The sequence below is a fragment of the Littorina saxatilis genome, linkage group LG6 (genome assembly GCF_037325665.1).
Source record: "Littorina saxatilis isolate snail1 linkage group LG6, US_GU_Lsax_2.0, whole genome shotgun sequence".
NCBI classification, from domain to species: domain Eukaryota; kingdom Metazoa; phylum Mollusca; class Gastropoda; order Littorinimorpha; family Littorinidae; genus Littorina; species Littorina saxatilis.
Window position 1 is genome coordinate 19,756,695 of NC_090250.1, and position 27,780 is coordinate 19,784,474.

The 27,780-nt window shown below is 41.2% G+C and overlaps 1 protein-coding gene and 20 non-coding genes across 23 annotated transcripts in view; all 21 read left to right on the forward strand.

Annotated features, from left to right (window-relative positions):
• The window catches only part of LOC138970019 (5S ribosomal RNA), a 119-nt gene extending 32 nt beyond the window's left edge, over positions 1–87 (forward strand). The window contains exon 1 of the ribosomal RNA XR_011456803.1: positions 1–87. This exon is cut by the window's left edge and continues 32 nt beyond it. This is a non-coding gene — a ribosomal RNA (5S ribosomal RNA).
• A 75-nt stretch (positions 88–162) lies between these two features.
• On the forward strand, positions 163–281 carry LOC138970020 (5S ribosomal RNA). Its single transcript, XR_011456804.1, has one exon. It is a non-coding gene; the product is annotated as a 5S ribosomal RNA (ribosomal RNA).
• A 75-nt stretch (positions 282–356) lies between these two features.
• Positions 357–475, forward strand: LOC138970041 (5S ribosomal RNA). Its single transcript, XR_011456824.1, has one exon. It is a non-coding gene; the product is annotated as a 5S ribosomal RNA (ribosomal RNA).
• Positions 476–550: 75 nt separating this feature from the next.
• On the forward strand, positions 551–669 carry LOC138970038 (5S ribosomal RNA). The gene has a single exon (XR_011456821.1). It is a non-coding gene; the product is annotated as a 5S ribosomal RNA (ribosomal RNA).
• A 75-nt stretch (positions 670–744) lies between these two features.
• LOC138970021 (5S ribosomal RNA) lies at positions 745–863 on the forward strand. Its single transcript, XR_011456805.1, has one exon. It is a non-coding gene; the product is annotated as a 5S ribosomal RNA (ribosomal RNA).
• Positions 864–938: 75 nt separating this feature from the next.
• On the forward strand, positions 939–1,057 carry LOC138970045 (5S ribosomal RNA). The gene has a single exon (XR_011456828.1). It is a non-coding gene; the product is annotated as a 5S ribosomal RNA (ribosomal RNA).
• Positions 1,058–1,132: 75 nt separating this feature from the next.
• Positions 1,133–1,251, forward strand: LOC138970032 (5S ribosomal RNA). The gene has a single exon (XR_011456815.1). It is a non-coding gene; the product is annotated as a 5S ribosomal RNA (ribosomal RNA).
• Positions 1,252–1,326: 75 nt separating this feature from the next.
• On the forward strand, positions 1,327–1,445 carry LOC138969897 (5S ribosomal RNA). Its single transcript, XR_011456687.1, has one exon. It is a non-coding gene; the product is annotated as a 5S ribosomal RNA (ribosomal RNA).
• Positions 1,446–1,520: 75 nt separating this feature from the next.
• Positions 1,521–1,639, forward strand: LOC138970040 (5S ribosomal RNA). Its single transcript, XR_011456823.1, has one exon. It is a non-coding gene; the product is annotated as a 5S ribosomal RNA (ribosomal RNA).
• Positions 1,640–1,714: 75 nt separating this feature from the next.
• On the forward strand, positions 1,715–1,833 carry LOC138969909 (5S ribosomal RNA). Its single transcript, XR_011456698.1, has one exon. It is a non-coding gene; the product is annotated as a 5S ribosomal RNA (ribosomal RNA).
• Positions 1,834–1,908: 75 nt separating this feature from the next.
• LOC138970022 (5S ribosomal RNA) lies at positions 1,909–2,027 on the forward strand. The gene has a single exon (XR_011456806.1). It is a non-coding gene; the product is annotated as a 5S ribosomal RNA (ribosomal RNA).
• A 75-nt stretch (positions 2,028–2,102) lies between these two features.
• Positions 2,103–2,221, forward strand: LOC138970023 (5S ribosomal RNA). The gene has a single exon (XR_011456807.1). It is a non-coding gene; the product is annotated as a 5S ribosomal RNA (ribosomal RNA).
• A 1,805-nt stretch (positions 2,222–4,026) lies between these two features.
• Positions 4,027–4,145, forward strand: LOC138970024 (5S ribosomal RNA). The gene has a single exon (XR_011456808.1). It is a non-coding gene; the product is annotated as a 5S ribosomal RNA (ribosomal RNA).
• A 75-nt stretch (positions 4,146–4,220) lies between these two features.
• LOC138970027 (5S ribosomal RNA) lies at positions 4,221–4,339 on the forward strand. Its single transcript, XR_011456810.1, has one exon. It is a non-coding gene; the product is annotated as a 5S ribosomal RNA (ribosomal RNA).
• Positions 4,340–4,414: 75 nt separating this feature from the next.
• LOC138970028 (5S ribosomal RNA) lies at positions 4,415–4,533 on the forward strand. The gene has a single exon (XR_011456811.1). It is a non-coding gene; the product is annotated as a 5S ribosomal RNA (ribosomal RNA).
• Positions 4,534–4,608: 75 nt separating this feature from the next.
• LOC138969920 (5S ribosomal RNA) lies at positions 4,609–4,727 on the forward strand. The gene has a single exon (XR_011456709.1). It is a non-coding gene; the product is annotated as a 5S ribosomal RNA (ribosomal RNA).
• Positions 4,728–4,802: 75 nt separating this feature from the next.
• On the forward strand, positions 4,803–4,921 carry LOC138969932 (5S ribosomal RNA). Its single transcript, XR_011456720.1, has one exon. It is a non-coding gene; the product is annotated as a 5S ribosomal RNA (ribosomal RNA).
• A 75-nt stretch (positions 4,922–4,996) lies between these two features.
• LOC138970044 (5S ribosomal RNA) lies at positions 4,997–5,115 on the forward strand. Its single transcript, XR_011456827.1, has one exon. It is a non-coding gene; the product is annotated as a 5S ribosomal RNA (ribosomal RNA).
• Positions 5,116–5,190: 75 nt separating this feature from the next.
• Positions 5,191–5,309, forward strand: LOC138969943 (5S ribosomal RNA). The gene has a single exon (XR_011456731.1). It is a non-coding gene; the product is annotated as a 5S ribosomal RNA (ribosomal RNA).
• A 75-nt stretch (positions 5,310–5,384) lies between these two features.
• LOC138970029 (5S ribosomal RNA) lies at positions 5,385–5,503 on the forward strand. The gene has a single exon (XR_011456812.1). It is a non-coding gene; the product is annotated as a 5S ribosomal RNA (ribosomal RNA).
• A 10,413-nt stretch (positions 5,504–15,916) lies between these two features.
• The window catches only part of LOC138968684 (protein WWC2-like), a 60,091-nt gene continuing 48,227 nt past the window's right edge, over positions 15,917–27,780 (forward strand). For all 3 annotated transcript variants that reach the window (XM_070341283.1, XM_070341286.1, XM_070341284.1), the window contains exons 1-6: positions 15,917–16,093; positions 18,395–18,504; positions 18,921–19,015; positions 20,905–21,019; positions 22,926–23,085; positions 23,490–23,616. In XM_070341283.1, the coding sequence (XP_070197384.1) occupies positions 15,966–16,093; positions 18,395–18,504; positions 18,921–19,015; positions 20,905–21,019; positions 22,926–23,085; positions 23,490–23,616 (735 nt within the window). In that variant the 5' untranslated portion in view covers positions 15,917–15,965. The remainder of the gene's footprint in view (positions 16,094–18,394; positions 18,505–18,920; positions 19,016–20,904; positions 21,020–22,925; positions 23,086–23,489; positions 23,617–27,780) is intronic.

Below are 27,780 nucleotides of genomic sequence, written 5' to 3' on the forward strand. Positions count from 1 at the left end.
TCTCGTCCGATCACCGAAGTTAAGCAACGTCGGGCCCGGTTAGTACTTGGATGGGTGACCGCCTGGGAACACCGGGTGCAGTTGGCAACCTTTATTTTATTTGATTTTGGTTAAATGTTCCTTCCCTCAGCATTGATAGGGCTTAATTTTCACTTCACTTTCGCCAACGGCCACACCACGTTGAAAGCACCGGTTCTCGTCCGATCACCGAAGTTAAGCAACGTCGGGCCCGGTTAGTACTTGGATGGGTGACCGCCTGGGAACACCGGGTGCAGTTGGCAACCTTTATTTTATTTGATTTTGGTTCAATGTTCCTTCCCTCAGCATTGATAGTGCTTAATTTTCACTTCACTTTCGCCAACGGCCACACCACGTTGAAAGCACCGGTTTTCGTCCGATCACCGAAGTTAAGCAACGTCGGGCCCGGTTAGTATTTGGATGGGTGACCGCCTGGGAACACCGGGTGCAGTTGGCAACCTTTATTTTATTTGATTTTGGTTAAATGTTCCTTCCCTCAGCATTGATAGGGGTTAATTTTCCCTTCACTTTCGCCAACGGCCACACCACGTTGAAAGCACCGGTTCTCGTCCGATCACCGAAGTTAAGCAACGTCGGGCCCGGTTAATACTTGGATGGGTGACCGCCTGGGAACACCGGGTGCAGTTGGCAACCTTTATTTTATTTGATTTTGGTTAAATGTGCCTTCCCTCAGCATTGATAGGGCTTAATTTTCACTTCACTTTCGCCAACGGCCACACCACGTTGAAAGCACCGGTTCTCGTCCGATCACCGAAGTTAAGCAACGTCGGGCCCGGTTAGTACTTGGATGGGTGACCGCCTGGGAACACCGGGTGCAGTTGGCAACCTTTATTTTATTTGATTTTGGTTAAATGTTCCTTCCCTCAGCATTGATAGGGCTTAATTTTCACTTCACTTTCGCCAACGGCCACACCACGTTGAAAGCACCGGTTCTCGTCCTATCACCGTAGTTAAGCAACGTCGGGCCCGGTTAGTACTTGGATGGGTGACCTCCTGGGAACACCGGGTGCAGTTGGCAACCTTTATTTTATTTGATTTTGGTTAAATGTGCCTTCCCTCAGCATTGATAGGGCTTAATTTTCACTTCACTTTCGCCAACGGCCACACCACGTTGAAAGCACCGGTTCTCGTCCGATCACCGAAGTTAAGCAACGTCGGGCCCGGTTAGTATTTGGATGGGTGACCGCCTGGGAACACCGGGTGCAGTTGGCAACCTTTATTTTATTTGATTTTGATTAAATGTTCCTTCCCTCAGCATTGATAGGGCTTAATTTTCACTTCACTTTCGCCAACGGCCACACCACGTTGAAAGCACCGGTTCTCGTCCGATCACCGAAGTTAAGCAACGTCGGGCCCGGTTAGTACTTGGATGGGTGACCTCCTGGGAACACCGGGTGCAGTTGGCAACCTTTATTTTATTTGATTTTGGTTAAATGTGCCTTCCCTCAGCATTGATAGGGCTTAATTTTCACTTCACTTTCGCCAACGGCCACACCACGTTGAAAGCACCGGTTCTCGTCCGATCACCGAAGTTAAGCAACATCGGGCCCGGTTAGTACTTGGATGGGTGACCGCCTGGGAACACCGGGTGCAGTTGGCAACCTTTATTTTATTTGATTTTGGTTCAATGTTCCTTCCCTCAGCATTGATAGGGCTTAATTTTCACTTCACTTTCGCCAACGGCCACACCACGTTGAAAGCACCGGTTCTCGTCCGATCACCGAAGTTAAGCAACGTCGGGCCCGGTTAGTACTTGGATGGGTGACCTCCTGGGAACACCGGGTGCAGTTGGCAACCTTTATTTTATTTGATTTTGGTTAAATGTTCCTTCCCTCAGCATTGATAGGGCTTAATTTTCACTTCACTTTCGCCAACGGCCACACCACGTTGAAAGCACCGGTTCTCGTCCGATCACCGAAGTTAAGCAACGTCGGGCCCGGTTAGTACTTGGATGGGTGACCGCCTGGGAACACCGGGTGCAGTTGGCAACCTTTATTTTATTTGATTTTGGTTCAATGTTCCTTCCCTCAGCATTGATAGGGCTTAATTTTCACTTCATTTTCGCCAACGGCCACACCACGTTGAAAGCACCGGTTCTCGTCCGATCACCGAAGTTAAGCAACGTCGGGCCCGGTTAGTACTTGGATGGGTGACCGCCTGGGAACACCGGGTGCAGTTGGCAACCTTTTTATATTTAGTCAAGTTTTGACTAAATATTTTAACATCGAGGGGGAATCGAAACGAGGGTCGTGGTGTATGTGCGTATGTGTGTGTGTGCGTGCGTGTGTGTGTGTGTGTGTGTGTGTAGAGCGATTCAGACTAAACTACTGGACCGATCTTTATGAAATTTGACATGAGAGTTCCTGGGTATGAAATCCCCGAACGTTTTTTTCAGTTTTTTGATAAATGTCTTTGATGACGTCATATCCGGCTTTTCGTGAAAGTTGAGGCGGCACTGTCACGCCCTCATTTTTCAACCAAATTGGTTGAAAGTTTGGTCAAGTACTCTTCGACGAAGCCCGGGGTTCGGTATTGCATTTCAGCTTGGTGGCTTAAAAATTAATTAATGACTTTGGTCATTAAAAATCTGAAAATTGTAAAAAAAAATAAAAATTTATAAAACGATCCAAATTTACGTTTATCTTATTCTCCATCATTTGCTGATTCCAAAAACATATAAATATGTTATATTCGGATTAAAAACAAGCTCTGAAAATTAAATATATAAAAATTATTATCAAAAATTTTTTTTCGAAATCAATTTAAAAACACTTTCATCTTATTCCTTGTCGGTTCCTGATTCCAAAAATATATAGATATGATATGTTTGGATTAAAAACACGCTCAGAAAGTTAAAACGAAGAGAGGTACAGAAAAGCGTGCTATGCAGCATAGCGTAACCACTACCCCGCTCTTCTTGTCAATTCCACGTGCACTGCCTTTGCCACAGGCGGTGGAGTGACGATGCTACGAGTATACGGTCTTGCTGCGTTGCGTTGCGTTCAGTTTCATTCTGTGAGTTCGACAGCTACTTGACTAAATATTGTATTTTCGCCTTACGCGACTTGTTATATTTAGTCAAGTTTTGACTAAATATTTTAACATCGAGGGGGAATCGAAACGAGGGTATGGTGTATGTGTGTGCGTGTGTGTGTGTGTGTGTGTGTGTGTAGAGCGATTCAGACTAAACTACTGGACCGATCTTTATGAAATTTGACATGAGAGTTCCTGGGTATGAAATCCCCGAACGTTTTTTTCATTTTTTTGATAAATGTCTTTGATGACGTCATATCCGGCTTTTCGTGAAAGTTGAGGCGGCACTGTCACGCCCTCATTTTTCAACCAAATTGGTTGAAATTTTGGTCAAGTAATCTTCGACGAAGCCCGGGGTTCGGTATTGCATTTCAGCTTGGTGGCTTAAAAATTAATTAATGACTTTGGTCATTAAAAATCTGAAAATTGTAAAAAAAAATAAAAATTTATAAAACGATCCCAATTTACGTTTATCTTATTCTCCATCATTTGCTGATTCCAAAAACATATAAATATGTTATATTCGGATTAAAAACAAGCTCTGAAAATTAAATATATAAAAATTATTATCAAAAATTTTTTTTCGAAATCAATTTAAAAACACTTTCATCTTATTCCTTGTCGGTTCCTGATTCCAAAAACATATAGATATGATATGTTTGGATTAAAAACACGCTCAGAAAGTTAAAACAAAGAGAGGTACAGAAAAGCGTGCTATCCTTCTTAGCGCAACTACTACCCCGCTCTTCTTGTCAATTTCACTGCCTATGCCGTGAGCGGTGGACTACGAGTATACGGTCTTGCTGCGTTGCATTGCGTTCAGTTTCATTCTGTGAGTTCGACAGCTACTTGACTAAATATTGTATTTTCGCCTTACGCGACTTGTTTTTATTTGATTTTGGTTAAATGTGCCTTCCCTCAGCATTGATAGGGCTTAATTTTCACTTCACTTTCGCCAACGGCCACACCACGTTGAAAGCACCGGTTCTCGTCCGATCACCGAAGTTAAGCAACGTCGGGCCCGGTTAGTACTTGGATGGGTGACCGCCTGGGAACACCGGGTGCAGTTGGCAACCTTTATTTTATTTGATTTTGGTTAAATGTGCCTTCCCTCAGCATTGATAGGGCTTAATTTTCACTTCACTTTCGCCAACGGCCACACCACGTTGAAAGCACCGGTTCTCGTCCGATCACCGAAGTTAAGCAACGTCGGGCCCGGTTAGTACTTGGATGGGTGACCGCCTGGGAACACCGGGTGCAGTTGGCAACCTTTATTTTATTTGATTTTGGTTAAATGTTCCTTCCCTCAGCATTGATAGGGCTTAATTTTCACTTCACTTTCGCCAACGGCCACACCACGTTGAAAGCACCGGTTCTCGTCCGATCACCGAAGTTAAGCAACGTCGGGCCCGGTTAGTACTTGGATGGGTGACCGCCTGGGAACACCGGGTGCAGTTGGCAACCTTTATTTTATTTGATTTTGGTTAAATGTGCCTTCCCTCAGCATTGATAGGGCTTAATTTTCACTTCACTTTCGCCAACGGCCACACCACGTTGAAAGCACCGGTTCTCGTCCGATCACCGAAGTTAAGCAACGTCGGGCCCGGTTAGTACTTGGATGGGTGACCTCCTGGGAACACCGGGTGCAGTTGGCAACCTTTATTTTATTTGATTTTGGTTAAATGTTCCTTCCCTCAGCATTGATAGGGCTTAATTTTCACTTCACTTTCGCCAACGGCCACACCACGTTGAAAGCACCGGTTCTCGTCCGATCACCGAAGTTAAGCAACGTCGGGCCCGGTTAGTACTTGGATGGGTGACCTCCTGGGAACACCGGGTGCAGTTGGCAACCTTTATTTTATTTGATTTTGGTTAAATGTGCCTTCCCTCAGCATTGATAGGGCTTAATTTTCACTTCACTTTCGCCAACGGCCACACCACGTTGAAAGCACCGGTTCTCGTCCCATCACCGAAGTTAAGCAACGTCGGGCCCGGTTAGTACTTGGATGGGTGACCGCCTGGGAACACCGGGTGCAGTTGGCAACCTTTATTTTATTTGATTTTGGTTCAATGTTCCTTCCCTCAGCATTGATAGGGCTTAATTTTCACTTCACTTTCGCCAACGGCCACACCACGTTGAAAGCACCGGTTCTCGTCCGATCACCGAAGTTAAGCAACGTCGGGCCCGGTTAGTACTTGGATGGGTGACCTCCTGGGAACACCGGGTGCAGTTGGCAACCTTTATTTTATTTGATTTTGGTTAAATGTGCCTTCCCTCAGCATTGATAGGGCTTAATTTTCACTTCACTTTCGCCAACGGCCACACCACGTTGAAAGCACCGGTTCTCGTCCGATCACCGAAGTTAAGCAACGTCGGGCCCGGTTAGTACTTGGATGGGTGACCGCCTGGGAACACCGGGTGCAGTTGGCAACCTTTATTTTATTTGATTTTGGTTAAATGTTCCTTCCCTCAGCATTGATAGGGCTTAATTTTTACTTCACTTTCGCCAACGGCCACACCACGTTCTCGTCCGATCACCGAAGTTAAGCCTGGGAACACCGGGTGCAGTTGACAACCTTTATTTTATTTAATTTTATTTTGTCGGGAGTACGCGCGCATCTACGGCTGCAGCAAAGACGCAGACCGAGCGTCGCTACTTTCGCTTCCGATTTCCGCCCCGGGGATTTTGAAGTCTCGCGTAGCAGACGAATTTTGCCGCTTTTTGAGCATGCATTTCGTGTAAAATTAAACTGATGCAACACATAACCTGTGATTTACTGTTCGGTTTTTGCATCTTTAGCATTGCTTACCTATATTAACTATCGAACCCCAACTGCTTTATCTGACCTTAAAAAGAGCCTGTTGGGGTCCTTTAAATCTTAGGTGCAAGTGTGATATATTTGTAATGACTGGTCATGGGTATTAAAATAAAACTGCAAAAAGAATACTTACACTTGAGATCTGATTTTGTGTGTGTCTGTGTGTGTGTGCACATGAGGGTGTGTGTGGGCCATTATCATACTTGCAGAAGAAACCAACAGTGGTAACTGATAAACTGGATTTATTAACACATAGAGTAAACAAAGTAAGATCACACATTTCACAAAAGTAAAACAAGTCGCGTGAAGCGATATAAATACATTTAGTCAAGCTGTCAGCATATATAAAAGGAGCAGATTAACACCAAAATCAAAACTTGACTAAATGTAAAAACAGTCATCGCCGAGACAGAGACTATAGAGTATACAGAGACGCTCCATACGGCGCTGAAAAGTGAGACCGGAAGCCCAGTGGCGCCACCATGCGGAAACATGGAAAAAACTACTTTCTCTTTCCACAGCAGTAGTGATATCGTGCTGCACAAGCATTGCCGCGCCAACGCGAAAACGCAGTGGGGCATGGTGTTCGGCCATCAATTGCTCAAACGCACATGCTAAAGGCTTCAGGATGTTTAAATTTCCCAAGGAAGAGAGCAGGTGAGGATTGTTTCTTCAATTTTTCTCTCGTTAAATGTTGGAAAATCAGTAAAAGTTGTAGCGTCGAACTGCGTGTAGATCTATTCTACTGGAACAGAAAACACACACTGTACACACAACAGCCTCAAACCGGTCCAAGCTGTGCATGTTGGTACTACTAGTTTCACATGTATAAGATTTATTTCTCCTCTACTTTATCTCATTTCGGCATGCCAAGTCTGGAACTGATAGTGGCAAATACGGTCGGTGATCGATTAGGGTAGACATAACCATCTCGTTTGATTGACACGGCCGTCGCGGGGTTATAGAGTAGATCTACAACGGATAACAGCTTGCAGCTTCGAACGTTAGTATTATCATGATTAATATTTTGATTGTAAACGTTTTGATGATGATGATGATGATGATGATGATGATGACTATTGTTGTTGTTGTTCTTGTACACCATTTTGAATGAGTAAAGGTCAAAGAGGGTAGACAGAGAGAGAGAGAGAGAGAGAGAGAGAGAGAGAGAATTGGATTGGATTGTTTACTATTTAGGCCATAGCCCCGTTGTGACGGAAGTGAACATATATATATATACAATGACATAATGACATTTGCACACAAATCAAATGAAATAAATCATACACGAACTAAGACATTACATTTCAAATAAAATATACCGAAGGCTTACATGAACTAAGACATAACACTACGTAGCCGAAATGCTTTGTACACATAAGCTGACAACTTTCGAACAATACCTTCATTTACAGATGCCATAAGCATAGAAAACTTGTGTAAACTTGGGTTTCTATAAAACTTAGCAGGAATAAACTGGCATCGCAAATCACGAAGTGCGGGGCAACAAAGCACCAAAAAAAACTCATCTTCCTTACTTTCCCTGCACAATGGGCATAACAACATATCCGCATCGTATCTCTTATATCGATTAACGTGCACAAATAGCTCTGTTATTCCACCTCGGAATCTTGCCATAATAAGAGAGAGAGAGAGAACTTTGAACTTTGAACTTTTATTTATTTATCGAGGGTAACAGAATAAGCAAAATATACATGCTTTTTTTCGTCCGGCCCTCGCCCATTGAGGGTAACTCGATTAATAACAAGAAGAAATAGAAGTTAAGTTAATTACAATACAATGTATATAATTAACATGTCAAACAGTTAAAAAGACATTCAAAATGCATTATGAATATCAAGCAATGATGTATTATTATCACATAATTATTTACTTGTTTCCAAGAGAAACAGCATATACACTTCTTTGAAGGAAGTTTCACTGAATTGCATTTTAATTAAATCAGGAATGGAGTTCCACAATAAGGCGCCAGAATAAGAAAGACTTGATTTGTAAAGGTCAATTCTAGGGGTTGGGGTAATTAATTTGTTTAGTTTTATTGAATTATTCAGTTTGAAATTTGAGGCAATGAATGTAGGTGCATTCCCTGACATAATTCTATGCATCATTACACCTTTGTAATTTTTGTAAGAGAGAGAGAGAGAGAGAGAGAGAGAGAGAGAGAGAGAGAGAGAGAGAGAGAGAGAGAGAGAGAGAGAGAGAGAGAGAGAGAGCTTTCTGAACAAGAAAGAAGCAACTGAAAAGAAATAAGAAAATCATCGATCGATCAAGATTCTTTAAAGTCAGCTTGGTCACAAGAATCTGGTTTAAGTTGCTGTATTTTACAGTTTTCCTTACATTTCAGTTTCGATGTGCTGGGACGACACCAAATTGACTAAATGCCTCAGTTACTGATTTAACCGGGAACTATTTCGTTAAACGATTTATTCCTGACATATTTTCTCAGGCTTAACTGACCATGTATTCAGTATGTATTTGTATTTGATTAAAACACACAAAAATAACGACGGTTAGTTCGTGAAAAGAGACTGACTTGAATCATGTTTGCATAACTACAGCGATGCAGCGAATATTGCCTGAGAAAATTTGATTTAATTTTAAACTATACCATTTTCTGCGGTGTTTTTATGGTCATTTAAAAAGAATGTTCACAAACAAACATATTTTTTCATCCAGTTACTTTTTGCAGCACTGTCAGCCGGACAGAACAGACAGTATGTTAATATAAACGTGATATAAACACAGCCGACAGCAGCCGTGAAACATAGAGGGGGAATCGAGACGAGGGTCGTGGTGTATGCCGGTGTGTGTGTGTGTGTGTGTCTGTCTGTGCGTGTGTGTGTGTAGAGCGATTCAGACCAAACTACTGGACCGATCTTTATGAAATATGACATGAGAGTTCCTGGGAATAATATCCCCGGACGTTTTTTTCTCTTTTTTTTTGGATAAATACCTTTGATGACGTCATATCCGGCTTTTCGTAAAAGTTGAGGCGGCACTGTCACACCCTCATTTTTCAATCAAATTGATTGAAATTTTGACCAAGCAATCTTCGACAAAGGCCGGACTTCGGTATTGCATTTCAGCTTGGTGGCTTAAAAATTAATTAATGACTTTGGTCATTAAAAAATTGAAAAAACAAAACATTTTTATAAAACGATCCAAATTTACATTCATCTTATCATTCATCATTTTCTGATTCCAAAAACATATAAATATGTTATATTTGGATTAAAAACAAGCTCTGAAAATTAAAAATATAAAACTTATTATCAAAATTAAATTTTCGAAATCAATTTAAAAACACTTTCATCTTATTCCTTGTCGGTTCCTGATTCCAAAAACATATAGATATGATATGTTTGGATTAAAAACACGCTCAGAAAGTTCAAACGAAGAGAGGTACAGAAAAGCGTGCTATCCTTCTCAGCGCAACTACTACCCCGCTCTTCTTGTCAATTTCACTGCCTTTGCCACGAGCGGTGGACTGACGATGCTACGAGTATACGGTCTTGCTGAAAAATTGCAGTGCGTTCAGTTTCATTCTGTGAGTTCGACAGCTTGACTAAATGTTGTATTTTCGCCTTACGCGACTTGTTTGTTTATCCGAGGGGAACATATCGTCTTTCGTTCCTTTTGTATCGAGCAAGGCCGAAGGCCTAGGTTGATACAAATGTAACGGAAGGCAACATGCTTCTCGAGGAGCGACAAACAAAAACAGATTGTCTGACAAGAACTCACCAAACATCGTTTTTGTCATCATTTAGGAAGAGCAACATTACGCACAATAATTCGTGGCTTTCTTTCCAGTCTAAAACAATGTACAGAACTTTCATCATATGCCTAAGTTCAGTACATTTTTAGCATGTGCCTTTTCTTTCCAGTTTGTTTTAGACTTTTCGTTGTGCAGTTTAGGATCACAGACCTAAGTTGCAAATTAACCATGAATCATCGCGTTGATTATCATAATTGATTGGGGCTTTCAGATTGAATGTTTACAATCGTTGTTCTCGGAAACACGAACCTAAAGCCGCGATGGTTCCACATATCAAATAAACAGTCTGATTGGCTTTTACTTTGACAATCCACGTTTCACCTTAAGCTCAAACCAATCCACTACCACAATTTGTCACATATGAACTTGTTTTTGTTTTGCTTTGGTTATTCATTAAAACTCGTGAAAATGATGACAATACATGGCTTGTTGGCAGACCAGCTTTTTTTTTTCTTGCTTTTTTGTCCGAGAGGATCACATCGTCTTTTGTTTCTCTATATTAACCAAGGCCGAAGGCTCAGGTTGATAAAGATGTAACAATTAACAGGCTGGTCTGACAACAAGCCACCAAACATCGTTTTTGTCATCGTTTTTGTCATCATTTTGGTAATGCAACAGAACACAGAATCACTCACAGGGAACCGAATTTTTAGAATGCAATTCAGGGCCTCAAAACGCCTTAGAAGTTTAATCGATCGTTTCATAATTGAAAATGTGACGTTAAGCGTTAATTTTACGTTGCTTTTCTTCTAGTCTAAAAACTTCACAGAGCTGCCCTCATATTTGCGAGGTCAGTCACTTTTTTGTTAAGCATGTACCTTTTCTTTTGAGTGTTTCAAGCCTTTTCGTTTGAGTGTTTCAAGCCTTTTGTTTTGAGTGTTTCAAGCCTTTTCGTTGCGCAATGTGTGATTGCACGGCTTAGTTGCAAAATGACCAAGAGTTGTCACGGTAATTTCCAACATTAATTGGGTCTTCGAGAGTCAACGTTTACAGTCGTTGTCCTGGAAAACACGAGTCCAAAGCCGCGATGGTTCCACGAAATAAACAAGAAATTCCTTCGAGGTAGGAAAAACACCCCCGTTGGTCAAAGGGAAATAACCATTCTCACTGCACCCATTCTCACTGCCACCAACTGAGAAGGTTATTTCCCTTTGACCATGAATATGTTTCTCTCTAAGTCCTTGTAGAATCTTAATCCACCAATAACTCCCTAACCATGTGTTTGACTGGTCCCAATTTTTGTAAGGACCGTCTCAGGAATGTATAGAACCTGTTCACCAAGTTTGGTGACGATCGGTCCGTTCATTCTTGAGATCTATATATGCGAACACAAACACACAAACACACAAACAAACAAACACATCGACGAAACCTATACACACCCCTATACCGGGGGTGTAACAAACCGCCTGATTGGCTTTTACTTTGACAATCCACGTTGAACATAAAGCTTAAACCCATTCACTGCCTCGATTTGTCACATATGTATGAACTTTGTTGTTTTGTTACCTAGCTAGTTATGAATGAAAACTCGTGAACATGATGAAAAATGTATCGTAGGTACCACATACTTTGACTTTAAACATGTTCAACATAGTCCAAGCCGACAGCAAAAAAGACACTCGCCCTTCCTGACACTAGCATGCAGCACACAGCAAACACGATGCAATTTACAAATAATAATAATAATATGGGAGACTTATAGAGCGCTTTACGTTCTCTAAGCGCTTTACAATGAAAAAAATATGAAAAAACAAACAAACATACATATACATACAAAGCAAAGCAAAAAAGCATGTGCAGCAGCATTCAGCACACAAGTGAACAACGAAACACTACATCAATACAAGCTGCAAGCATACTAACACAGGCAAAAAATAGCGACATATTTTCTTTTTTCTTAGAGTAGTTGTACATTCATGCCCCAACTGTGTCTCTCTGGTTGGCCGAACTATGAAATATATATACGACTGGGTGATACAACTTTTGACCTTCAAATCTCGATGCCCGTTCAAAAACAATTCGCGTTTCGTGACCTTATCGTCTTCCATCAGTACCCCTCAGGTTGTTCGGGCTGAGAATCAGATGGTATTGGTCAGTCATGAAAACCGATGAAAGCTGGTGATTTATTTATCATTATGAACATCAAACGAACGGGATGTTCGTGTAAATAGTTACAATAGTAACAGCTGGCGGCTATAGATTGAACACGTCCATAGATCATCTGTCAGCCGTTTTTCCTCACAACGGAGACACGAGTTTGGCTTAATTTTGTTTTCGGATTCTGGTTATGGTTGGAGTATCTCAGTTTCATATCTTATCTTGTGCGTGAGTACTGTCGGAGGAGGGTGGTGGTGGTGGGGAGGAAGAGTGTGTGTGTGTGTGTTTGTGTGTGTGTGTGTGAGTGCGTGTGTGTGTGTGTGTGTGTGTTTACATTTGCTGTAAAAATGATAATTGGTAAACTGTGTTTGTCCTTTAAATTAAGTAAAGTTTTGATAAATATAATTTTGGTTCTGAAGATAAAATGTCTTTGATAACGTCATATCCCACCTTTGGTGAAATTTAGGCGGCACTGTGATTACCTTAATTTTCAACCAGTTTGATTGACAATTTGGTCAAGCAAGTATTCACTCAGTCTGGACAATGCGCTTGCACTTCAGCCTGGAAGATTAAACATGAAATAACTACTTTGCTCATACATTTTTTTATCAACATCAAAATTTCCCCAACAGATTTAAAAATGACTGCATTGTTTTCTTTACGTGTTCCTGAATCCAAAAATAGTCAGGTGTCATGTTTGCTCAATAAATCTGCCCAGAATTAACGACAATCGGTTTCTGCAAATGTGCTATCATATTATGTGTGCATGCGCTATCCGTCTCGGTCTTTGGATTTTTGTTAACCAAGCATTTCTCAATGTAAATCTCGGTGATGACTGGTTTTCAAGGTTGATTTCTTAGTGTCAGGCCGGTAGATTGATTTATTGTTTCTGCACGCGATGTTTCCCCCCTCATTTCTTGTGAGTCTAATATAGACACTTGTGGTACTAAGCGACAATTCGCTATTTCTCTTTCTCTTCTATAGTTTAGATCAGGGGTGGGGGTATGGGGGGAGGGGTAAGCCCGGCTTTCGCCATGCAAAAACGCGAAAGCAGGTTTAGACCAAGGGAGGTAATCGTGGTTGCCGTCATACTGAACATAGGGTTACTTCCTGGAATATAACGTGCTTTCAAAAAAGCACATGTTATAAGTATAGTACATGTAATAACTTCATACTGATGTGAACACTCTTGATTAGAACATTTTGTCGTCTCTTTTCCGAGTATGTTTCTCAACTACAATATTTAGTGTCCATGGTCTGCCTGAATTTAGGCATAACTCTTACTTACATCCTTACATATCATCGCAGTATACATACATACATACATACATACATACATACATACATACATACATACATACATCCATACATACATACATACATACACCCTTCAAAAAATTTAAGGACCACTTTTTCATACGTATGCCACACAAAAATGACAAGGTTAAATGATTTTATTGTTTCTGTATTGTTCTATTAAAGAACTGAGGACTGTCTCCAGAAAATGTCACGTCAAACATGCCAGCGAAAACAACGCTAGAGCTTGTTACTCCAGACAACCCTCTGATTTCAAATTCACAATAGTAGTATTTCTTACGACGAAAAACTGCACAATCTTATCCCGGCAGCGATCACTAGTTAATTGCCCACTAATCGGTAGTGAGATGTCCTACGACGTAAGATGATCTCTTCCCAGACCATCAACGGCAGAGCCCCCATCAAACGATTTCGTTCTAGTACAGCGGCCATCTGCAAAGCGCTCTCTACGACGCCTCCAGACTCTGATGCGTCCATCAGCACTGAGAATCCAAAAAGAGGCGGGACCCATCTGTAAACAAGAACTGAACAAATTGTGAACATTTTATGACCGGTCCTTAACTTTTTTTGAAGAGTATACATACATACATACATACATACATACATACATACATACATACATACATACATGCATACATACATGCATTTATACATGCATACAAACATACAGACATACGCACGCACGCACCTACGCCCATCCACCCACATCAAACATACAAACACGTATGCATGCATGCACACACACACACACACACATACGCACACACACACACACGCACGCACACACACACATACACACACACTCACACACACATACATACACACACTCACATACACACACACACACACACACACACACACACACACATACACACACACACACACTCTCTCTCTCTCACCAACGGCCATACCACGTTGAAAGCACCGGTTCTCGTCCGATCACCGAAGTTAATAAAGACCATTCTCAGCGGAGAGCAACATTGCGTAATACTACCATAAATGGATGTTTTGGGTGACAGTACCTCGATCTTGTCCGCGAATTTTGGCGCCGAGTGGGAACCGAACACAAAGGGTCAGGGCACCGAACACAAAGCGTAGGGGAACCGTCACAGTGTCACCGGTGTGATTTAGTCAAGTAGCTGTCGAACTCACAGAATGAAACTGAACGCAATGCAATGTTTCAGCAAGACCGTAGCATCGTCAGTCCACCGCTCATGGCGAAGGCAGTGAAATTGACAAGAAGAGCGGGGTAGTAGTTGCGCTGAGAAGGATAGCACGCTTTTCTGTACCTCTCTTCGTTTTAACTTTCTGAGCGTGTTTTGAATCCAAACATATCATATCTATATGTTTTTGGAATCAGGAACCGACAAGGAATAAGATGAAAGTGTTTTTAAATTGATTTAAAAAAAAAATTTTGATAATAATTTTTATATATTTAATTTTCAGAGCTTGTTTTTAATCCAAATATAACATATGTATATGTTTTTGGAATCAGCAAATGATGGAGAATAAGATGAACGTAAATTTGGATAGTTTTATATAAAAAAAATATTTTTACAATTTTCAGATTTTTAATGACCAAAGTCATTAATTAAATTTTAAGCCACCAAGCTGAAATGCAATACCGAAGTCCGGGCTTCGTCGAACATTACTTGACCAAAATTTCAACCAATTTGGTTAAAAAATGAGGGCGTGACAGTGCCGCCTCAACTTTCACGAAAAGCCGGATATGACGTCATCAAAGACATTTATCAAAAAAATGAAAAAAACGTTCGGGGATATCATACCCAGGAACTCTCATGTCAAATTTCATAAAGATCGGTCCAGTAGTTTGGTCTGAATCACTCTACACGCACGCACACACACACACACATACACCACGACCCTCGTCTCGATTCCCCCCTCGATGTTAAAACATTTAGTCATAACTTGACTAAATGTAAAAACAATATAAATGTGCGCGGAGAGAGAGAGAGAGAGAGAGAGAGAGAGAGAGAGAGAGAGAGACTCTGACAAGACAAGACAAGAAAAAATCTGTATTATCGAGGGTAATAGATAAGCAAGAATATATGCTTTTTTTCACATATATATATATATAGGCCTATATATAATATACTTTACTGCTGAGTGTATAATTTATATATATATAGATATGTACGGCAGACTTGGAATAAAACAAAAAAGTGGTAAAAGTCGTCCAAAAAGATGCAAGAACTAAATCAACTTGAAAGAAGAAGCTTGGAAATTGCTCTTCTATGAGGCTTAAAAAGCTGGCAAAATGCACATCACACCGGCACAACAATTCTTACATATGTCCACTGTTGCTAACAAATACGTTTTATAGCCATATGCATAACGAGTAATTATCTGTAGGTCCATTGCCTAATCGTTGCAGTCCAACAATCGAGGAGTTGCACACTCTTTGTCTAAAGCCAACGCTGACTGTCTTACCGGCCAAAAAATTCCAGTCAAGTTCACAGTGTCTCAGTCTCTGTGTCCAGTGCCCGATTTCTCCTCCCTCTGTAATACATGTTTTTGCCGAAAACTTTACTCGTGTGCATGGTTGTTATCTGTAGACTTTCCCATGCAACTTTAAAATTTGTGAGAAAAACACTTTTCCTTGCTACCATTTGATCAGGAGGTTCGAACCGCAGGGGATATGTCAAATATTTGCTCTGCTATTTGGCGGTATATTACGACTGTTTTGCTCGTTAGCTATGCATACCAATCTCCTAATATAGGAGGAAATGGCGGCTCTTTATTGGCTGACCCAGGTCACGTGACGTCATATGTTAATCCTAAGCAATATGGAGGATAGCAGTGCGTGAAGGAGTCTCCAACCAAAAAGTTTAGATGAAATATGCCAAAAGGACGGAATGGGGAACTTCCCCTGCCTGACGGATGGGAAGAGGCGATAGATTTTGATGGAAAGCGTTTCTTTATTGACCATAATACTCGTCGAACAACGTGGATTGACCCCAGAGACAGGTAGGAATGTGTGCCTTTTCTGACCGATTACCAACTTGATCAAAATTTACCGAGTGTGCTGCAAGCAAGAATGTTGACAAATGTTTCATTTATATGCCCCATTAGTGTCCTTGGTAAAAAATGTACAGTACATACCAGGTCGATTGGCTATTTATGTTTACTGTAATGATAAGCACTTTAAATATCATGGCCTACTTTCAGAGAATTCGACCACATTCCACCGGGAAGGTGGTGGAAAGAGAATAACATTTTTAAGTTCGCATTGTTACAAGGCCGTTATCTCGGGTTGGAGGGCACAGTGCTCGCGGTCCTGTTTGGAATGTGTCACTGTCTTTGTCAAATGAACGGTCAGTCAAATTGATGGTGAATTTAAGCATTCGGTGAAGGGTTGACGTGAACTGAAAATGTTAATACCGTATGTCAAAGACCACCGAAGCATACAGCTTGCATCGTGTCATTAGCTCCCTTTGTCAGTTTCCCTGTGCTGTTATGAGCAATAATACTGTGTTAAAAGTCCAACAGGTCATGATTTTGTGTGACTGTTTTGTGTAAACTTGTGGTTGTAGTCTTGTACCTGTGTGTGTGTGTGTGTGTGTGTCTGTGTGAGTGTGTGTGTGTGTGTGTGTGTGTGTGTGTGTGAAAGCCTAATAGCAGAACAGCACCAACTCCTTGAAAAGTACACTTTCATAAGAATAAGGGAGATGAAGCATACAATTTATAAATTATAAAGTATATAAATTATAATATAAACTCATGATAAAGTTACACTTTTAATTTACAGTTACAAAGTTGAGTAACTACGACTTTGAACATGTTAATATGATTGACCTGCAACAAATTTGATAATGAGATGGGACCCGAAAAAAAGCCGTGAGGCTTATGGATACCAATCCAGTCCCTAACCACTACTACTACACTACTACTACTACTACTAAAGTTCAAATTTGAATCAATGAATGCTCTTTAACACGAGTAGTCAATAGTCATACTTACTGTTGCACCTCATGTTATTTGCTTAGGCTGTTGAATAGTTACTATATATAATAGCCACACAGTGACAATAGTCCAAGAAACTGATTCTAAATGTGATGTATGTTAGTTGTTACTTTTAAACCTATTAATAAATGCATGTAACATTATCAACAAGAAATAATCAGTGCCTATTTATAGTGTTACACAGTCCAGTGAACTAGAGATAGCATTAGACTAAGAAGAAAAACAAAAGCCCTAACAGTAACAGTAACAAATAAAAACAAGATTGTGATTGGCAGGGTTCGGTTTACTCATGTGCCATTGGCGCATAAAATCTGAGAATGACCCATACGAATTCCATTCAGTAGGTCAAAGGGCGCTGTGAGATGACATGTACTTACCACTGCGCAGCACCCTATGCACAGTTTACAGTGTTTGAGGTGGACTAAGAAAAGCAAAACCACGCACCCAACTGAACACACACACACACAGACAGGATAAAGTGGCAAATCCTAAGGTCATTTGGCTGCAATTTCACCTTTTGATATAGCTTATTTTTGGGGAAAAACGCTGATGGAGGTGGCGGGCATGCCCCTGGACTTCTCCAGCCTACTTGGCATTTAGAACCTTAGATTTCAACTAATTTCCATCAACATTTTATTGAGAGGGTCAAATGACCCATATATAGTCTTTTTCTTCCAGGCTGAACTCTGCACAGCGCATTGGCAAGCAAATTGTTTTTATTTCTCCTAAATAATTTCACAGCTCAATCAGTGTTGTTCTCAGTCTTCGGTCATTTACGCATATTTCTTTTTTTAACCTGAGGCTTTGTTATGACTCCAGGCCGGTCAAATGTCCGAAGTTGAGACACACAGGATGTTTTTTGACTCAACAACTCGCTTGCGGCCAGGACATTTTGACCGATATTATATATAAATTTGAATACAGGTCCAACTGACCTATTGTCTTCTGTGTCTAGGAACAACACTGCTCAATAAGAAACAGACACTGAGGGCTGAATCCCCCACACCCTACACACACACACACTCAAACACACACTAAAAACAATTTTTTTTAGAATAAACAACCCAATAAAAAAGCAAAAGGTTGTTCTGGTAGTACCTTCTTTATTTTGGGTGGAGATGATATTGGTCTTTGAACAAAATTATTAAGCTCATACTTTTGAATAAAATTCAAGATTTTCTAGCGGTTGTGCTCAAGTTTTGTCCTGTCTATATGATATTTTTCGCGTCTTCTGTAACATTTCACAATCGCACGTTTTGGTGCAATAGAGCTAGTGTAATTGTTGGTATTAATTTTATGTTACAGATATACAAAACCGGAGACTTTTGCTGATTGCGTTGCTGATGAATTGCCTCTAGGATGGGAAGAAGTAGTAGACCCCACGCTTGGTGTATACTTTATCGACCACATAAATCGTAAGTTTTCTGTTTTCTCTGAATGTTGTTGAATTATTTTTGCCAGTAAGTAAAAGCGTCAAGCAATCGAAATATTGATTTTTGTAAAATGCTACTGTGTTTTTTGCTTACCACACCATAACAGTTTTAAGTACTGGTGCTTTTAGCCATCCTGTATGGTCAGAAAATGACCAGAAAAAGTTTTCTTTTACTGTTTGAAAGTATTCAGCGGTTCAAATGTTTCTTAAATTTTTGCTTCAAGATGTACATAGATGATCTGTTGCAGTTTATTTTGATAGTGTATATCACTTTTAGTTAACTTGATCGAGGTAAATGTAGCAGTTTCTGGGCTTATGCATTAATACAAGCTAAAGTAAGAGAAAACTGCTATACTTGGGTGTTAGGATGTTAATAATGTTTGATTTTTGTGTGTACAGAGGTCAACCAGTTGGAAGACCCTCGGCTACAATGGCGTCAGGAACAAGAAATAATGCTGAAAGAATACCTAGGAACTGCACAAGATGACCTTCAGGTAATGTGAGAGACAGAGAGAGTACATGTACTTGTGTGTGACTGTGTTTGTATACTTGTTCGTTGGTGTGTGTGAGTGTGACTGTGATTTCACGCATGGCATTGGTAGTTGTACATGTATCTCAAAGGGGGGAGATAGCTCAGTCGGTATCACTATCAGCGCTGGCTTTGAAACCAGTTGTCGCTATAGGCGTGGGTTCGACCCCCACATTTGGCAAGGGATTTATTTGCACCGGAAGCGTTAGATTGGACTGAACAGTAATAATGTCACTATACTGTACCACTGCAGTGTATACATACAAATGATAGTGATACAGTAAAACCTGCGAGCAAAGGACACCCTTGGGGAACCTTGCCACTGTCCTTTGTACAAAGGTGTCCTTTCTTTTGAATATGAATGCGCAGACATTTTTTGGGAAGAAAAAACCCAGCCAAATAGTTTTATTCTAAACTGTGCATTACATGTAGTCATACAGAAAGTGACAAAGAAAACAAGTTCAACATGCAACATGTACATGTACAAAACCAGAATCAGTCTGGCTTGGTTCAGACGCACATCTTCAGAATGCTACTCAAGTTCATGACAGCTGTCAGCATTTCAGGGTGAACGGAGAACGAGCGAGAGAGAGAGAGAGAGAGAGAGAGAGAGAGAGAGAGAGAGAGAGAGAGAGAGAGAGAGAGAGACTGAGCGAGAGAGCGAGAGAGAGAGAGAGAGAGAGAGAGAGAGAGAGAGAGAGAGAGAACGGAGAACGAGCGATAGCGAGAACGAGCGAGAGAGAGAGAGAGAGAGAGAGAGAGAGAGAGAGAGAGAGAGAGAGAGAGAGAGTCTGGAGAGAGAACGACTGAGCGAGAGAGAGAGAAAGAGGTGCAATCGGTTTCTTATCTGAAGCCATTCACGGGAATATTCTTTGATCGAGCTCTCGAAAACCACTCGAAGAGTTCGCCGTTCAATTTCTTTATCACATCGACTCTTTCTTCTAAAGTCAGAAATTTCCGTTTTGACATGATGAGACCGCGATCGACGAAGGATGAGACGAAGATGCATCACAGTACAGAAAGTAGAAACCCTAACTTGTTTTTGTTTGTGAGTTGAGTTCAATTCACGGCATCGACCAATGAGCGTGCACCATACAAAAAATCAATCTTTCAAGTGCTGTCGTTGGCTTACAAAATAAGCTTCTCGCGCGTTCACATCGCCAGCGAGATTGTATTTGCAGAACCAAGATGGCGGACCGTTGTTGACAGGTAACGAACCAAATCGGGACCAAAAAAGAGTGTCCGCGTCCGCGCCTTTGAGGTGTCCGCTCTTTTAAGGTGTTTTTGAGTGTAAAATACATCCGTCCTCACTTGAAGTGTCCGTTATGCAAAGGTGTCCGCCGAATTAAGGGTCCGCTGGATGCAGGTTTTACTGTACATGGCCTTTCCTAAATAGTATGTCGGCACATGTATTCATTTGTCAGTTGCAAGGCTACATACAAGGTCAACATGTACTTGTAGACTGGCACAGCATTGACAACTCCTCAAAATATAAGATTCCAACTCGAACCCTCTGTTCATCTTCAGACAGCCACATCTTCCTCATCCCTAATGTCTGCACAAAAGCTTATAGCGTTTGTGCCTTCTCTGTTTCTGCCCCTCTCAACTGGAACAACATCCCACAAACTGTCCATCATTTACAATCACTTGCTTCATGCAAAACACAAAAATATAACTGAATTAATTGGGTTTCAGCGTGTGTGTTGTGGGGGTACCCTTGTTGTGGTGTGTGTGTGTTTGTCCTATTGTACATGGTAGTTATCAATAGCAAAAACGGGCGATTCACAAATGTGCACGACAGTAATTTCATATTATTATTTGAAACTCACACTGTATGTTGCATTGTTGTGACAGGCCAAGCAGGAGATTTATAGCATCAAAGAGCAGCGGCTGAACCTTGCCCAGGATGAGTTTCAACATCTCAAGGACACGCTTACCTCTAACTGCTGGAAATCCTCACACACCAGCTGTAAGTTCTTTTATTTCTTTTAATTTTCATTACTTTATTGTCCCATCGCTGGGAAATTTGGGTTGCTTCCTCCGAGTGGAAAGCTAGCAGCAACAGAGTCGTCCTACCCAGGTGTATGCGTGTTTAGGTGTAATCAGCCACCTGCACTTATGGCAGAATGACCAAGGTCTTTTACTTGCCACAGTGGTGACACAGGGGTGGAATGGAACATTGATACCGTCTCTGAGTCTGCACATAAAGTTGACCCGTGCCCGGCCCGGATTCGAACCTGCGACCTTAGGATCACAAGTCCAGTGCTCTACCAACTGAGCTACCGGGCCCCACAGTTCTCTTCCTGTGGAGAACACCGCTCTGTTTCAATATCAAAATAGAACGTCCATTTTAAGTCATAAACAAAACCTGTGAAAGTCAGGTCTTGAGATGGAGGGAGTCGAACGTGATTGACATTTTTTTATAGATGTTATGAACAAACAAGTCGTGTAAGGCGAAATTACTACATTTAGTCAAACTGTGGAACTCACAGAATGAAAGTTGAAACTGAACGCACTGCATTTTTTCACAATGACCGTAGTCCGCCGCTTGTGCATAACGGAGTGAAACTGACGAGCCTGTTCAGCGCGGTAGTGGTTTCGCTGTGCTGCATAGCACGCTTTTCTGTACCTCTCTTCGTTTTAACTTTCTGAGCGTGTTTTTAATCCAAACATATATCTATATGTTTTTGGAATCAGGAACCGACAAGGAATAAGATGAAATTGTTTTTAAATCGATTTCGGAAATTTAATTTTGATCATAATTTTTATATTTTTAATATTCAGAGCTTGTTTTTAATCCAAATATAACATATTTATATGTTTTTGGAATCAGGAAATGATGTAGAATAAGATGAAAGTAAATTTGGATCGTTTTATATAAAAAAAAAAAATTATTACAATTTTCAGATTTTTAATGACCAAAGTCATTATTTAATTTTTAAGCCACCAAGCTGAAATGCAATACCGAAGTCCGGCCTTCGTCAAAGATTGCTTTACAAAAATGTCAATCAATTTGATTGAAAAATGAGGCCTCAACTTTTACAAAAAGCCGGATATGACGTCATCAAAAGTATTTATCGAAAACAAGAAAAAAGCATCCGGGGATATCATTCCCAGGAACTCTCATGTCAAATTTCATAAAGATCGGTTCAGTAGTTTGGTCTGAATCGCTCTACACACACACTCACACACACACACACACACACACACACACACACACACACACACACACACAAACACACACACACGCACGCACGCACGCACGCACGCGCACACACACACACACCATGACCCTCGTCTCGATTCCCCCTCTATGTTAAAACATTTAGTCAAAACTTGACTAAATGTAAAAATCAGAAAAAAACCAAGGGGAAGTCCTAAATCAGGGGGTCTTAAAGGGTACTTCCACTGTATTAAGGTTGTATAGTAACCTGTAGATATAGAGAGTAGAAGTGCGATTGTTTTATGTCCTTTGCATTTTGTATACGCTAGTGTATCTGGTTCTGTTTATATACATGCCTCACATTTCCTGTCCTGAAGGCTTATGAGCTGAAGTGCAGTGAATAAATAACAGTGCATTATATTTCAGACTGAGCCAACAAATAAAGAAACTAAAAAACCTTGAGCTTTTGAATCTTGGAACATGCTCACTGAAATTTAGAATCATTTAACTCGAAAGTCAAAATACCTGTCTCCCAGGTTTGTTGTTGGGTCTAACCTCAAGCGAAACATATCATCAGGCTTTAAGAAGTCAGATGTGTGAACAAGGCAGCTCTGCGAATAAACATTTCTTGTTGAATAAAATGGAAAGAAAAAACAATTTCATTGCCTACAAATCACTCTAATCAAGTCTTTTGTGCTGGGTTTTTTTTTAGTGAACTCCAACTCGAGCATCGGCAGCACCAAGTATGACCCTGACCTTCTCAAGGCAGACATTAACCTGGCCAAGAACAGGGTGGGACGCCTCAAACGAGAGTTGGAGCAGATCAAGACTGAGATGCACTACAAGCAGCAAGGCGTCGAGACACTATGCAGGTTGGTCGTCTGTTTCTTGCCGCTTTCATTGCACTTGCAAGGGTGTTACTTCCAAACATTTTAACAGATTTTTGTAGGCAGAAAGTCTGAGGGTACACACACACACACAAACACACATACACACATACACATACACACACACACACACACACACACACACACACACACACACACACACACACACACACACACACACACACACACACACACACACTGACAGGGTACACTTTTTTCTTTTCTTTTTTTTCTTATGAAAGGGGAGATCAGTGCACAAATATTCTGAGAATTCCAAAGATGTATCGGTGTTTTTCTGTGTGTGTGACTGTGAAACCTAATAAAGACAACGTTGCTATGTGAGGGTGTGAACTATTACTATTAGTATTAACTGTGACCTTGTGTTTCAGTGTTGGTCAGAAGCTGTCGGCCACAGGGGGCTACAGTGTGGGTCAGGCTCAGGCCATCATCGGTGAAATCAGACAGCTGCAGCAGGTCCTGACGTCAGGCCAGAAGGAAAGAAATGAACTTGTACAGGTAAGAACTGAAGCCTGCTTTTCTGCCTGCTACTGCGCCTGACACCTTTTGTCTTTGTCTGTCGTTTTGTGTGAGAGTATGACTATACAGTGGAACCCCCTTTTTAAGCCCTTGCTTTTTCAGACTTTCTGTTCATAACCTTTATAAATTTACCTCAATTTTAAGGCTCCCTCTTTTTTAAAACCTAAAAAAGGGATTCTACTGTACACTTGTTCAGATGATGCAAGGCTTTTCTTATGACATGACATCCCCTAATAATGGACACCTTCTGTTGTTCTTTTTCCTGTCATCTAGACAAAACTAAACTTGTCACGACAGGCCACCTGCAATGTAGACATACTTCCATCTTGTCCCTGGGGTGCCCTTTTGTCGCAGGTACCACTAGGTGTGTGTCCAACTTTGCAAACAACCCTAGGTGATCACTGAAAATGTTTGTAGTATCCTCATTCAGTTTGTCTTGTATGTTTGATTATTTATTTGCTGTATAGTGTATTTGAGGGTTTTTTGGTTTTTTTTCTTGTGTTATTGACTACTATTAAGGGCTGTCTATTAACAGATGTGGAGATAATTTAAGAAACAGTGTCACTGTGTGTTCGTCTGATCAGTGTCTTACATCTTTCTCCCCCCCCCCCTTTCTCTCTCTCTCTCTCTCTCTCTCTCTCTCTCTCTCTCTCTCTCTCTCTCTCTCTCTCTCTCTCTCTCTCTCTCTCTCTCTCTCTCTCTCCCTCCCTCCCCCAATCCTCCATTTAACATTTCTGTGCTGTTCATTAACATTAAAATGCCTATTGCTGTTTTGCTTTAAATTAAAAAAAAAGGTCAACATAAACTGATAAAGTGGTTTTAACACTGGTGTTTTAGTTTGGTAGATCTGCATTTCGCTTGACATTTTCTAGAACAGCATGCATACGTATGCGTAAAAGATTTGACAAAACAATGAACATATATATATATTAATATATATATCTGTAAAACCTGTCATTTCAAACTGTGATTGTGAGGAAACACTGAGAAGCAACCTCAATTGTCCCTCTGCCAGTGACAGGGAGCTCAAATTAATAATAGTTTTACATTGATGTCAGAGAGTGTGATCTGTTAGTCAGTTTTTCAGGGTTAACGTAGTAACTGTCCTTGAATTATTTTGACTTTAGCAATCTCGAAGATGTTCCTCTGGTTATGCTTAATATTTTAATATCAGTTGGGAAATAATGTTATTCAACCATTTTGGATTGTATGGAGTAACTTTTGTGTAATATGCCCCAAGGACAATGAACAATAACTGACAGCAAGATAGCAAAAATGTCAACAGCATCAAGAAAATTGTCTGTGAGAATATCAGCAACATTTCCAATCATCTTCGCACCGCAGTCTCAATCAACTCTGGTAGTGGTAATGTAATCAGAGAAACCAAACCGTCACAGGCTCTTCACGGAAAAGGTTTACACACACTCGCAGAGCTAGGCAGCTCACTTTAATCCACGCCAAAATCAAACAATCTGTTTCACCCTGTTAGTGTTACACCTCTCCTCTCCCCTCTTTTAATTGCTCTCATATACTTTTTAACACCTGCTAAGTAAGAAAAACTATAACAGTGTTCAAGCTTGAAGAGAGTTGTGTGGGGGCTGCTAAGGCCTCACACATTCACACATGCACAACCACTCATGCACAGATGAGCAGTTTACGTTGAGAGTGCCAGAATCATAAATTATCTGCCACTGTGTATGCCAGTTATCATCTGGGATTATTTCCCCAGCTCAAGTTTCTCATGGGGCCAGTTATCTTTCATTATTCCCACCTGCTTGTAGCGGTTGGGACATCATTTCTCTGATGTCTAGCAGTTGCACTCAAGCGTTGTCAAGAAGAAAGCGTTTTCATCAACAATCAGTGCAGGGGGGGTTGGTGCAGTACCCGGTTGTAGTTGGGTGTTTTTTTTCTCACTGGTGTGAGTTTTGGAATCTGCCTTTCATTCTGGAATGGGGTTTGTTTTGATGAATTCCTGGCATGATTTTTGTCTCTTGGCAAATGTCCAAATTCCCAGGAGAATATAGGGTTACCAGATCTGATGCATTTCACACTAGCAGCACCCCATGAAGAGAAAACCTGTTTGTTGTGGGCGGTTTCAGGGCCTGGATCAGGCAGGGTGATGAATGTGAAGATTCCTTGTTTGTGTAAAGAGCGTTGGAGAATTTTGAGCACAAAATAATGCATGCAGATTCCCTGCCAGGATACAGATACTGGGCTGTCAGTGACTTTAGTACAGTGGAACTCGCCTTTTAAGCCCCCCCTGCCAATTTATGGCTTCCCCTCTTTTAAGGCCTTACTTTTTCACATTTTCTGTTCATAACCTACAGCTGTAAATTTACCCCCATATTAAGACTTACCCTCTTTTTTAAAACCTGAATTTCTCAAAATTTTAGAGGTCTTACAAAGGGAGTTCCATTGTGCAAAGAAATAACTAACAGTACAATGCAACTGTGATAACCATACTCCCTGCACCTATATAATCTCTTACCTAGGCACTCACTTTGACTCAGAAGGTCTACAGGATGATCAATCAATCAATCAATCAATCAATGACGCTTATATCGCGCATATTCCGTGGGTACAGTTCTAGGCGCTCTGCAGTGATGCCATGTGAGATGAAATTTTATACGGCCAGTAGATTGCAGCCATTTCGGCGCATATTTACCTTTCACGGCCTATTATTCCAAGTCACACGGGTATAGGTAGACAATTATTAACTGTGCCTAAGCAATTTTGCCAGGAAAGACCCTTTTGTCAATCGTGGGATCTTTAACGTGCACACCCAATGTAGTGTACACGGGGGGAGGGTTCGGACACCGAAGAGAGTCTGCACACAAAGTTGACTCTGAAATAAATTTCCGCCGAACCTGGGATCGAACTCACGCTGACAGCGGCCAACTGAATACAAATCCAGCGCGCTACCAACTGAGCTACATCCCCGCCCCATGATGTTCTCATGTGGAGGATATCTTCAATGATTTTCAATTTCAGAAAGGATTTAATTTTCTTGGCTCTTTTTTCCCTGGAAGTTAGGTCACTGGAAATGAAATTCTGCAAAACATGTCATTTTTGTTTGGGGAAGAAGTCAGTTGTCTGTTGGAAGGGTGTAGTTAAAGTCATGACGTTCTCTGTTTTAATGATTTAGTCAGTGTCAAATACTAATGTAGTGTTCATGAAGCAGCAGTCAGTGTTATCATATAATACTGAGGTGCTGCGGTAGTTGTGTGTAAAGAGAAGATTTTACTAGCAATAACACCAACGGTATAAGGGAAAAAATCAACAAAAAACAAAACAAATGGTGTGAAGCAAGATCTGGCATTGGCGTAGGTGTCAAAAAGGTAATGGCACAAAGGTCTTGTAGAAAGCGGTGGGGGGAGAATCTAGGGAGTTGCGAGGGGGGGGGGGGGGGGTTGGGGCAGGCTGACTGGAGGATGAGTCAGAGTCTAGTTATTCCACAACAAATGCAGCAAGCGGCATAATCACTGAGAATAGCATCCCTGTCTGCTAACCTAACCTTACCTTACCTTTCCTCTCCTACCTGTTTGTGGAGAGGCAGGTAAGAGAGACAGGAACAAAATATTGGCCCGAAGACAACGACCCAACCCTCTGTACTGTCTCCCCACACCCAGCACCACTGCAGGTCATGGTGCCTTTGCAGTTGGCTGATGCCCCCAGCATCACCTTTCCTCTTAATAGACCCCACCCCCTACCCCCTTCTCTCCCACCTGAAGTATAATCCCTCTTTACCCTCAGCCCCACCTTTTCCCTCGGACCCCACCCCCTCCCCCCTTCTCTTGCATACAGCACACCCAAACATACCCGGGATTCTACCCCGACAGATTTCTGCCCCATCTTTTCTTTTCTCTTCATTCTTTGTTGTTTTTGTTTCTTCTTATTGAGTCACTTGAGAAAAAGTGACTCTATGTAATCGGTCAGTGTTAGTCTGTTGGACTTTTCTCGGAAACTATCAAAGCGATCGGGCTCATATTTTGTTTAGTCGTGACCTCCAATGACCTCTACACTTTAACGATGGTTTCGTTGACCTTTGACCTTTTTCAAGGTCAGCGTCAAAGGAAAAATTAGACATTTTATATCTTTTCTCGGAAACTATCAAAGCGATCGGGCTCATATTTTGTTTTGTCG